At 43.3% G+C, this 13,007-nt stretch overlaps 1 protein-coding gene across 9 annotated transcripts in view; it reads right to left on the bottom strand.

Annotated features, from left to right (window-relative positions):
- LOC137420826 (tropomyosin alpha-3 chain) overlaps nucleotides 1-13,007 on the bottom strand; it is a 72,667-nt gene that overhangs the window by 11,160 nt on the left and 48,500 nt on the right. For all 9 annotated transcript variants that reach the window (XM_078772261.1, XM_078772262.1, XM_068106245.2 and 6 more), the window contains 4 exons: nucleotides 6,459-6,592; nucleotides 5,694-5,811; nucleotides 4,684-4,754; nucleotides 3,615-3,690 (listed from right to left, as the gene is read on the bottom strand). In XM_078772261.1, coding sequence (XP_078628387.1) covers nucleotides 3,615-3,690; nucleotides 4,684-4,754; nucleotides 5,694-5,811; nucleotides 6,459-6,592 — 399 coding nt within the window. The remainder of the gene's footprint in view (nucleotides 1-3,614; nucleotides 3,691-4,683; nucleotides 4,755-5,693; nucleotides 5,812-6,458; nucleotides 6,593-13,007) is intronic.

The raw sequence follows: 13,007 nt of genomic DNA, 5'->3' as shown, positions 1-13,007 counted from the left end.
CTTCTTCATCTTCTTCGCTTATAATAATGGTGAATCTTAACCAATCCCGTTTCTCATATCGATTAGATTCAGAAAACACTCATTATATTCAATACTTTTTCATTAAACACTTCAATTTTATTCATACAAGTCATATAATCGCCCTATAAAACAGTATTTCTGATTATTCACAGCCTTTTGAAGCAACACAAAGCAGGATGTTGTCCTTGCAATAATTTAAAAAAAATAACCACCTTTAGAGGCCATTTTTCCCTGCAAAGCAGGGGTTGGCCTTTTTCGGGAACCGTGGTTGTTGTTGTTTTTTGGTCCCCTTTTATGAAGCAATGTTTTACGGCCGGATGCCCTTCCTGACGCCAACCCTTTTTGCCGCCTTTAACGACAAACAGGGAATTACCAGTGAACTGGTACTCAATTTGCCGACCTCAGAAGGATGACAGGCTGAGTCAACCCCCCTGGCGTTAATTCAGCGATCTACCGGGATTCGAACCCAGGATCCTAGGATCCTAAGCCGGCACCCTAGCCGCTAGCCCAACACCAGGGCTAGCCCAACCTTGCAATGCAGGTGAGAAAAGGATACGAACAAAAACACAGCCGATATTTCAATAATTTATTCGCACAGTTTTAAAGGGTGAAAGTCAATTTTTTTTTATTTTATCTTAACACTTGTCGGTCAAAACACAATACCATTCATTTGTTACGTAAGTAAAAATGGCAGAATTTCCCTCTTCCCCTCTGCACTGTATTCTCCATGCGTGCAGAGTGGCAAACTGATGTGACATGGTGTTTTACAGAGGGGAGGATGCACGTGACCTCAAAAATGCTTCTCACATGCATACATAAATCTATCCACCTATAAAATTGCTATTCCCATCAGCAAAGCAATGGGTCTTATATTTTAGTCATTACTATTACACCTCTGCCACTGAAGGTGAATGGAGGTTATGTTTTCACCCCTGTCTGGCCGGTCTGTTTGTGAACAGGATATCTCACAACGTTGTGGACAGATTTGGACAAAATTTGGTGGACAGGTTTGGTGTGTGACAAGGTCAAATTGAATCTATTTTGGTGAAGATCCGAATACGGATACGAGAATTACGTGAAATAGTGCAAATAGGTCAGAATGACTTCCTTGAATAATCCTATTTAAAACTAGGTCACTGAACGAATTGTTAAATTTGGCAGCAATTTGTGTGTTCGCATATAGGCCATGATGCACCTTGGGAGTGTCCTCAAAGCTTTCTTGCTTTTGGACAGATCTACATAGTGGGACTTGCATTGGCAATCTTCACTAATTAGGTCACAGTGACCTAATTTCTTCGACTTATTTTGCTCTGTTCTACCCTTTTAATGTGCTTGCTTATTATCTGATCATGTCGTGTGGCGTATGGTGCATCTAACAAATTGTCGCCACTTTTGTCGGTCTTGGGTCCATCATCTCATTTCTTTCCATGTGACCGTCAGTTCTCATTTCCTTCTCGACTGTGTGACACTAGTCTCTCTTAGCCATCGTACCCTTCTCTTCCTATTAGGGGCTCAGTGGTATATCAAGGAAAAATGATGCTTACAGCAAGATCTCAAATTTCTGCCTTTCTAAATGGTAATTGGCCTACAAAGCGTGCGGTTGTTGTTGTGACTGTGTGGCTCACCTCTTCCTAGCCTTCAGTGAGGTAAACTCATCTATCACATTTTCAAAATCAATGGACTCAGCTAGTTCATGCTCAATGGAGAGAATGGCTACATTACTGAGCAGAGAGTTGCTCATTGTGGATCTGAGATAGGTCTTAATACATTTCAGTTTGGAGAAGCTACTCACAAACATGGTGAGAAATGTCCTCAGTATGATGAAGGGAAAAGGAAAGATTCCTTGAATCCCCACTTCACAACATATGTAAGGATTTAATGTACCTTCCAGTCCACCGCTTCCTTCCCAGTGTTTTCCACAAATATTTTGATTTGTCAACAAAGACGACGAATCTCACTCTGCAGCTTGCTGGTGATGATATTGTCATACGTATCATATGGTCTATTTTCATGGCAATGTTGCTGTCGTTGGATGGACGTGGATCCATCAGGTAAGTGAGTGACGTGAGAAATCCAAACTTAACTCAATGTTCATGTCAATAATGTGATGGGTTCGGCGGGTCATTTCCTCGTGTAACCGATCCAAGACTTAAAACTGCTCCCATTTGATCTCATCTTGTAATGAAAGAGCTATGTCCATGGTGTCTTCCCCTGGCAATTCTCTTCTTCCTCCTTATCCGCCACTCTGTGGAGACGCCCATTTGGTTTGCAAACATTTGCGGCCTCGATTTTCACCGTCTCTACAATGTAGGTCATTACGCTATACAACAAAATAACTGCATGTGTTAGTGTGTCCTGGGTCTCTACATTACATCACGAAGCTGCTCCAGGGCTCTGGACATTTCATACAGGTAGGATTACACAACGGTAATTGCATCGTGCTTGGGGCTCCATCGAGTCTCGCAAACTCACTCCACCCTTTGTAAATATCAAAACATTTGTAAATTATATTTCAATATGGGAGTGTGTGGCCTGTCTGGGAGCAATGTTGAGGGTAAATAAACAGCTGATGAGGGTAAACAAATGCATGTTTACAGTTTACAAAAATCAACGTCACTGAATCCTGGCACAGGAATGAGTCAATGAGATACAGAAGTGACGGGGCTTCGTTTTTGAGTTAGTTTCCCTGCATGCAGTGTGCTCCTTTTTGCCCACCCTCTCTCTCTCCACAACGCTGGCCACATCCATTGGCCAGCGGTCAGAGCCAATTACACAGTTCAACTCCTTCCTGAGCTCCCGCCCACAATGTCCTCCTGGTGTTCTAACCGAGTCTGTAATGTGCCATGGGAAGAAGGCCCTCAGAACTGTAGATAGATAAATGAATAGATGCAACAATTTTGCAGCTCCCAAAAAGTGCCGCTCAGGGGGGTCTCCCCATTCGCCCACCGCCTCTTTCCCTCCCCTCCACCCCTCCTTCCCCAAACGCTAGTGGGGGCTCAGCATATTGCCCTGTTCGGTGTTTTCATCCTCAATGCATAACATGCCAAATCCATCTCACCTTCTAATTTTGACCTCTTCTACAATGTTTTTCCTCCATGTTAGTCTTTCTACCTCCTTCCTTCTAGCCCCGATTGCCCAGTACTGATGCACTTAATATCCATCAGAAGGATTTAAAGTTAAAAATGAAAATAACTTTAAAGCCATCGTTATCGTTCACAAACCATTCTAGTTTTCATTGTAATAAAATCATGGACAGGGAAGGATGCTTATGAGAAAAAGTTATTCATATAAACTGACACTGAAGAAATGAAGAAACTTACAAACTGAGCTGCAACACAAATCACGGACATACACAAAAAACAGTTTTTGATTTTTGAACATTGATCTAAGGCTCATGATGGAACTTTCACATACATCACACATTGGACAATGACATTCGTAGACAATATACAAATCAACAATATACAAGAGATTTGAAGCAGAGTTCAACAGCATCATGAGCTGTGGGTTCAGGTTTCAGATGGGTTCAATGTCAACCAGGTCAACTGAGTTTGCAAAACAGTGTCGCAAGCATAGCACGAACCTGAACCTACCTTATCAGCCTGGGCCTCCAGTGATTTCAAGTTGTTGGTTACATTTTTCAGTTCTTCTTCCAACTCAGCACACTTACTGCTCATGTGACAATGGACACCACATCATATGGCAAATGTAGGGAAGGGCCAAGGCGAAGCACAATACAAGGAGAAATAAAAAAAATGAAGAGATAAATGAAGAGCAAATAAGTTGCAGCGATACCTCCCTATTTCATTAGCAGCATAAAAAAAAACATTTTTTTCATTGTGAAATAATATCTTGCAAATCACCGTGAAGAACAAATCTCCACAATTTGGCATAGCAAGATACAACACCAATCTGTGGAAAGTAAAACTGCAGGTGGTAAGGTCTTCACAGGGTTTTGGAAGTTAAGGCAGTAGTTTAACATGCACATCAAACTAAGTAAATTTCCTACTGGGCAGGAAGTGTAAGCAAGCATATGGGTGACAGGCAGACGTTTCCAGCCAAGCAAGGATTATGCAGGGGATGTTAAAACGAACAAATGGATGAACACAAAGTTTACGCACAGATATCAAAAAAGGGAAATTGTGCTAGTTAGTACCTTTTCAACCTGCAATAACAAGGACTTGGTGTTATGGTCCATAAGGTGTGTGTCCTCTTCAAGGCACCGGACACGGCTGTTAGTGGTGAAGCGGGCCAGGTTAGACAGGGTTAGTGAAGTTCAGGGAGACAAACAAGCAGGGTAAAACAGAGGGTTAGATGGCAATTGCCTTCAACTACAAGAGCTTGATATACAAACATTAATATACTGATAGCTTAGAGCTTTTTCCAACCCAAGCTACAATATGGTTAAATCACACGTTTCTACCAACTTTTGCTACTATTGACCACTTTTGTGCACACCAACTCATATGCCCCACCTCCTCCCTCCCCCACTCCCATCCACAGCCAGCACATGACTATCATTAATCTATTACACATCTAGGAAGCTACAAAAAGAAAGCTCTTCTAATCAAGGTCTAAACATGGCAATCAGTACACAACTACAAAATCGCCATCTCCAAGTAAAAGGGACATTTCAAAAGAAAGAAAGTATCCGCTCCTTACGTCTCCGCTACATCTGCACGCTCCTCAGTTCTCTCCAACTCCCCTTCAATGATCACCAGCTTCCTGGCAACCTATAAGTGAGAAAAGGATGGGGGGATTGTGACATTTCATGAAGGGAGGAAGTCATTAGATATGTGGAATACAAATTAGAACGATCCCAAAAGGAATCAAAAGGCTATTGATAAAATTATGCAAGTAAAACAATCTATAGTTGCAGCAATAGGTATATGTAGGGTATGTTGGTAGGTGTACTTTAGAAATAGGTTGGTAGGTGCCACAAATTATGAAAATAAATACAGTGCAGGTACATGCCTTAAATACAGTACACATGCCTTAAAATCATTAAAGCCCCTTCAGCTATAAAATTAGAAAATAAAAGTACAAATTTCAAATGAAATTATATTCCAGCACAATAATGTGAAAAGAATTCCTGGAAGCATCTACATCGCTGCAGTAAATGTACTTTCTCCTTCAAAACTGCTTGGAGAGTTCAGCTTTAAGGGGAAACCTTTTTTTATAAACAAGAATGAGTGGAAACTAGTTTGTCAATGAAATAATCACTCAACGGAAGAAACATAGCATTGCTTCCTTGCTTACGTTAAATATATTGTCCAAATCTACCATATAAAACACAATGTCAGTTTGTGTGTTTATACAGATGTCTGTCCCCCTTAATAAGGGTAAGTTTTAAAGGTCAATCTTTCAACACGAATGTGTGTTCAATATGGTTTATTTTTGAAGATAAAACGAACTCAAAAAACATTTTCCATGAGTAATTATGTCTCTTATATTGGAATTGTAAACGATGGCTTGCTAGTAACACACACACACACACACACACACACACACACACACACACACACACACACACACACACACACACACACACAATAAAACAGACAGGTCAGATTGTAGGAAAAATTTCATCGGCGTCAGCCCAAGGATGTCCAAATCACCCACAAATGAATTCAAATCATCGCAACGTGGTGTAAATGGTAACCATGATTCACCTCTTCATACTTGCGATCAGCTTCCTCAGCAATATGTTTTGCCTCTTTCAACTGGATCTCCTGTAACTCCATCTTCTCTTCATCCTTCATGGCTCTGTTTTCTATCACCTTCATACCCCTGTGTAGGCCACACATACCATGCTGGTCAAACTCTGTAGAGTTGGAGCATCCACTTCAAACACACTTTGTGCCTTAATGGTTATAATGTCCACTCTGGGTCTCAGAGAACGGTGGTTCGAATACCATCCCAGTTGTACCAAAGATTAGCGAGAAAGCATCCCAAAATGCAAAACCTGTTCACATTGAACTAAACTTGATGAAAACAACAGCTAAAAATAAAAGTAAAAAAGTAAAATTTCACAATTTGTGTCCTCCATAATTCTCATAATAGAGGTTTGTTGAAAATGAGATGACAAAAGCTGAAATGGTAAAAAAAATAAAAATAAAAGTTGACACGTACTCGCACACAATTGCAAAACACAGTCTCCCGCTGTGCAGGGGTTAGGGGGCTGGTAATAGTAGCAAGAAGCAATCACTGTGGAAACTATTTTGGATGCACAAATTGAAGACTGCAGTTTATTGTTGCTAATGCTAATATGCCTAGTAAAGAGCCATCGATTCATTTTGTACATTCAATATGGTGGGATTCAACTGGACTCTTCCTATGTAATAAACAGACGGTCCCCACCGCCAATCCTTAATAAGAGTCACGTTTTCTCTGAAAGTGTTACGAGCAAAGAATCAACACTGTAACCAAATGCTTACCGCTCGCTTTCATCAGCCGCCTTCTCAGCTTCCTCCAGCTTCTGCAAAGCAGTGGCCAGGCGCTCTTGGGCCCGATCTAGTTCTTCTTCTACCAGCTGGATGCGACGGTTCAGAGAGGCCACTTCAGCTTCAGCCTAGTGTGAAATACGGCTCTTATTGGAGTCAAACGTGCATGCAAAATCACTTTAATATCGATTGTTCATTCTTAGATCTACTGCAATCTATGTACCCCAGCAAGGTTCTGAATTGCCATATTCTCTCATATTTGAAATCGCTAATCGTTGATGACAAACAACAATATCACAGAGTTTTATCGACATGAGATGGTAACTCAAGACAAACAATAATGGATCAGCACAATATCAACATACAAGTTGCATTATGGCCCTGATATCGTTTTTTATGAACATATTTTCCAATGAAGGGGAGGATATACAAAAATCAACAAAAATAATTTCTCTTTTCTCATCAATCTTCCTCTTAGTTTTCTTCCGGTTTCTTCCATTTTAACTTAGGGTCGCCACAATGCTGGTCACCCTCTCCATCTTCTGTCAATCATCCATTCTTCTTCCAATCCCACCACTTATAATTCTCTCACCACCGCATCCTTACATCTGGTTTTTGGCCCATTTATTTTTCTCCCTGGCAGTCCCACCTCCACAATCGTCTCAACACATGACCAAACCAATGTAATCTCTTCTCGGTTACTTTCTTCAATGATTCAACAATCTTCATGGACCACCTGATGTACAGATTCCTAATTTTCTCTTTTCTCATCCATCTCAGCATCCGTGTCTCATTTACATCCAGTTTCTGTTTCTCTTTAACATTTGTCAACTTTCCGCACTATATAACAGAGACGGTCTCACAACTGTCTTGTAAGTTCTTCCTTTCCGTTTCAACGATACTTTTCTGTCACACAACACTCCACTGCACTTGCTCCAGTTATTCTAAACAGAACGAATCTGTTGCTCAATTTCTGTTCCCATATTTCCATCTTCTGCCACCACTGACCCCAGATACTTGAAACTACTCACCTTCCCCAGGTCTTCATCTCTAATCTTTACACTTTCATCCCAATCCTCTTCCTTCAGCTCAAACTGACAATCCATATATTAAATCTTTGGTCTACTGATCTTCATACCCCGATTTTCCAGCACTTTTCTCCATTTCTCGAGATACTCAGTCATTCATATTCTCATTATCTTTTCTCATCAATAATAATAATCTGATATATAAAACTCAATCTAACCCCTCACTGACTGACTGATATTAATGTTCGGTACCTTCCGGGTGAAGTAGAAGCTGAAATTTTGCGTGCCGACGGACATCTAAGCTGATGCACCGGGGAAAAATAAATCACAGAAATGGCGAAAAGTGTCCGTAAATGAAAATTTATGTAAAACAACTAAAAGCATCCTTTAAAAAAAAAGAATAATAACCTCAATCGATATCTAGCATTTGAAAGTTGTAATTTCCACAACTGTAAACTGTGAAATAAAAACCTCAATTTATATCTAGCAGATCGGCGATGCTTAAATCTGTATTCATAAAACTTCTATTTATTATGTACCTATGTACGAAGCACGGTTCATTATTGCTTACAATGTGTAAACATACCCAACTAATAATAAATAATATCCTCCTCCCCAACTCCCTTTATTTCCTCCTTATTACATAAGTGTAGCACAGGCACAGAAATAATATCAGATGTCAGATTAAATCAAGGTCAGATGAAAAAGCACAATATAAAATAAATGAACTAGGGGACTCTCGCGAGATCTTGGAGACGGCGGCAGGGATTTTCGAAGCTCCACACGGTCTCCACGTTTTTCGAAGTTAAGTCTGTTCACAATTGTATTTTGTCGAAACTGTATTTATCTTTCGGTGTGTGAAGTTATTGTGTGCAACTTTGGTTGTTTCTCGGTGTTTATCTTTCATAAATTGATCGTCTGTTTGCCGTGTCGTGTCTTGAGGCCTTGTACAGTGTGCACTGTACAACCTTGAGGCTTTGTTTTTTATCTCAGCGGTCCGTCTTTTGTGATCCAATAACTTTCGTTCTCTGTATTCCCAGGCTTTTCACCCATAGCCTACCTACTTCCTTGTGTAAATCTCAACTCAAAAAAAAAAAAAAAAAAAAAAAAAAAAAAACATTTTCCTTCTCTGTTATCATTCGTTTATTCATTCTTATTCGTTCGTTCGTTCTTCGACCACGTGTTTCTCCCCCATTTCCCCAGATAGTTTTCACTCATTAACCTTCAATGTTTACACTTTCCCCTCAAGTTATGTATTCCGTCATATTTTATAACACCTTTTTCTTCTTCTTCTTTAAAAGGCTGCTTTCGACTTGCTCACCAAATCAATTCATCCCAAAAAAAATATCCATCTCCTATAGTGCCTTTTTTCTACATTCCCTAAACTCTCCTGCACTCCATCCTCCATCCAGCGTCCTTAAACGTATTTTTAACTCGAAGGTCACAAGCAACTCATTTTGCAATAAATGTTCGTTTCCCATAAATCGTACACTTTCAAAAATCCAATCTCACCCCTCCCCTCCAAATCTTCCCCATAACCCCTCCCCTCCAAATCTTCCCCATCACCCCTCCCCTCCAAATCTTCCCCATCACCCATCCCTTTCAAATCTCCCCCCTTGCCCCCTCCCTCCTAAACGACCCCCTCACCCCTCCCCGCCAAGACGCCCCCTCGCCCCTCCCCTCCTAGACTCCTGCCTCAACCCTCCCCTCCAAATCTCCCCCATATCCCATCCCTTTCAAATCCCTCCCCTTGCCCCTTCCCTCCCAAACTTCCCCCTCACCCCTCCCCTTCAAATCTCCCCACCCTCATTGCTTCTCAATTTCCCCCCTCTCACTCCCCCTCCTCAAAGCGTCCTCCCCGCTTCTTCCCCCTTCAAACTCTCACCTCCATCTCCCCCAACCTTCTGCCTCGCTCTTCCCCCTCCTCAAATAACACCTCATTGTGGCTCACCCAATCACCATCAAACCTTTTGTCCGCCCCATCCTTCCCTTTCTCCGAGCTATTCTGAAATCTCTGACACACCTTCAACAGCTCTCCCTACCTCTTCCACCTCTTCCACATCTTACCCTACCCCTCCTCCCCCCTGTTCTGTATCTGATGCTCCCCCTTCCTCTTCATTAACGGTATGGACCTCAAACATCCGGGGCCTTCGTTCAAACTTAACTGATCTCTCCATACAGGTTGCTTCTGTCAAACCAGACGTGATCTGCTTAACAGAAACTTTCCTCCTTTATGATGTCTCTGATTCCATAGTATCTCTCCCGGGCTACTCCCTCCTCCGGTATGATAGACCTGAGCCTCGTCCTGGAGGCGGGGTTGCTATCTTTATCAAAAACTCTCTTCCTCACTCGCCCTGCACTGCACTCTCTCCACCTCACCCCCAGGAATACCTCTGGCTACGGCTTCCCCTTCGCTCCCACCTCTTGTTCATATGTGTGTTGAACCGTCCACCAAACAGTGATGACTCCATCTACATCTCGCTGTCTGATGATATGGACCAACTTCTATCTACTCATCCCAACTCTCTCTTCCTCATATGTGGTGATTTCAACTGTCATCATGCCAGTTGGCTGGGTGTGGGTACCTCTCTCACCAGCCATGGCTCCTCAGCAAAGGACTTCTGCGACTCACTGGGACTGACACAATCTGTCAATTTCCCGACCCGGATCTCAGTCAACGGAACATCTTCTCTTCTGGACTTGGTTATGACTAACTTCCCTGAAAATGTCTGCTGCTCTTCTTCTGCTCCGATCGGATCATCTGATCATGTCCTTGTTAAAGTGGACATCTCTCTGACCATCCTCAGGGAGCCTGCTCAGCGTCGACGAGTCTGGCATTTCACTCAGGCCAACTGGCACGGTCTTCAAGCAGCCATCAATCATCTGGACTGGTCTCCCATCTCTACCACCTCTGACATCAACTCATCCTGGGAATTCTTCCAAAGTAAATTGCTCTCTCTCATGCACAGATTTATCCCATCTCGTCTTCAGTTGTCATACCCTTCCTCCCGTCCATGGTACACGGAATCTTGTGGTGAGGCTGTTGCCCAGAAACAACTTGCCTTCGTCTCCTGGAAAGCAAATCCAACGGAAGGAAATCTCATTTCCTTTCACAAAGCCCGAAACAAGTGTGTGTCCACCCTCAGGAGAGCCAGGAAACAATATCTCTCCATTCTCAAGACCGAACTCTCTTATCTGTCTCCCTCTTCCAAATCCTGGTGGCGTCTGGTCAAATCCGTTTCTGGTGTTTGTTCCCCCTCCATCCCCTCCCTTACCTCAAACGGCTACACAGCTGACTCCGCACGTGAAAAAGCTGAATGCCTCAACTCTGTGTTTGCCTCTAAATCTTGTGTCCCAAACCCATCCCTCTCTGTACCCACCATACCCAGTCGTACCCTGCTGCTCCTGGACTCCGTGTCCTTTCCTCCTGACAAGGTGGAAAAGTTTCTGTCAACCCTCGACTCTGATTCTGCAACTGGACCCGACGGCATCAGCCCACGGGTCCTAAAATCCTGCTCTGCTGCTCTATCTCACCCTCTCTCTGTTCTCTTCACCCTCTCTTTTGCTCAAGGTCAACTGCCATCTGCTTGGAAATCAGCCAACATCACCGCTTTGCACAAAAAAGGTGCAAAAACAGATCCTAGCAACTACAGACCAATCAGCCTTCTCCCAATTATCAGCAAAGTCATGGAATCCATCATTGCTTCGGATATGAAATCTTTCCTCTTCTCCAATGGCTTGATCTCTGATCATCAATTTGGTTTCAGACCAGGTCACTCTACTCTGGACATGCTGCTTCTGCTGTCTCAACAATGGATGGAGGTCCTCAATGCCAAACAGGAAATTAGAGCTGTCTCCCTCGACATATCACGTGCCTTCGACACGGTCTGGCACCCCGCTCTGCTCACCAAACTCTCCTCCTTTGGTATCCATGGAAATCTCCACGCATGGCTGGCGGACTTCCTCTCTAGTCGTCGTCAACGTGTGGCCCTGAATGGGTTTCTCTCATCTCCTCTTCCTGTTCAGGCTGGAGTTCCCCAAGGCAGTGTTCTGGGCCCCGTGCTTTTTCTGGTCTTCATCAATGATCTCTCTGACTCTCTCGAAAATCCTCTCTATCTCTTTGCTGATGACTCCACTCTCTGCCGCTCCATTCCTCTTCCCTCAGATCGGCAGTCTGCTGCCTCCTCACTCTCTGAAGACCTGGACAAAATCACAGACTGGTCAAACAAGTGGAACATGTCTTTCAATCCTGACAAATCTCACACTCTTACTATGTCTCTCCGAAAAGATCGACTGGACAACCCTCCCATCTACTTTCTCAACAATCCTCTCCAAGAAGTTCTGTCGCTCAAGATTTTGGGTCTCACTATCTGCCATGATCTTTCTTGGGAAAACCACATTTCCAAGCTGGCCTCCAAAGCCAGTCGCCGACTGGGCATCCTCCGTCGTGCGAAGTCCTTCCTCGGCACACCTGAGCTCCTCACCACATACAAGGCTTTCATCCGCAGCTCAATGGAATACTGTTCTCCCCTATGGGCCGGTGCTCCTGCCTCACACCTAGCTCGGCTTCACGCTGTTGAAACCAAAGCTTTCAGAATTATTGGAATCTCCCGCGATGAAGCTATCTCTGAGGGCCTTTCACTCACTCACCGCAGGCAGGTAGGTGGTCTTTCTGTCTTCTACCGACTCCTCTCCGGCCTTGCACCCCCAGCTCTCTCTGTGCTCTGTCCCCCAAATATTCCTACAGGTCGCACAAGATCTGCCAGCAACCCTCTGATGGTTAAACTGCCGAAATCTCGGCTCTCTGCTCACCTTCACTCTTTCATTCCTCTTTTCTCCCGCCTCTGGAACAAACTCCCTCACTCCCTTCAATCCCACTCCTCCCTCCAGGTCTTTAAAACAGCTGTTCACCACCATCTCTTATCTTCCCCCATCCAAAACCTTGATCTTTTCTATCCCCGCTAATTCACCCCAGATCCACCTTGTTTGAAATTCCAACTTCTTTCCTGGAAGTCCTGGCAGTGTCCATATGTTTTATACCTCTCCCACCGCCCCCTTCCCACGCCCCCCCCCAAAGCCCTCGCCCTCTCTCAGATCTCTCGATGTCTCCATGTCTCTCGGTCCCTGCTCTCAAATGTTGTGTTTGTGTCCTTCCCCCTCTCTCCCCATCTTGTCTACCGCTCCCTATGTTATATGTTTTATGTGTCGGTTTGTCTTTCTGTGTGATTAATGTTCGCTCTTTCACGAGCCTCGACCTTGTATACAAAACAAAAAAAAAACAAAAAAAAAACAACAAAAAAAACAAAAAAAAAAATGAAACAATTTCCATAAAATTGTGTGTGATGGTATCTATAAATATCACCATTTAAATGGTGAAGGTTTCACTCATACAAGATGAAGCAACAGAAACACCCACCAAGAAGAAAGCATGGAAGGCTGAATATCTAAGCTCATTGGTAGGTTGTGCAAGACAAAGATCGTGCAATTAGTTGAAGGTGGGGAGAGGGGCATGGGG

The sequence above is a fragment of the Myxine glutinosa genome, chromosome 2, assembly GCF_964187855.1.
Source record: "Myxine glutinosa chromosome 2, kmMyxGlut1.1, whole genome shotgun sequence".
In the NCBI taxonomy this organism is placed as follows: Eukaryota; Metazoa; Chordata; class Myxini; order Myxiniformes; family Myxinidae; genus Myxine; species Myxine glutinosa.
The sequence above is the reverse complement of the archived record's forward strand: the minus strand, read 5'-3'. Positions and strand labels throughout refer to the sequence as shown.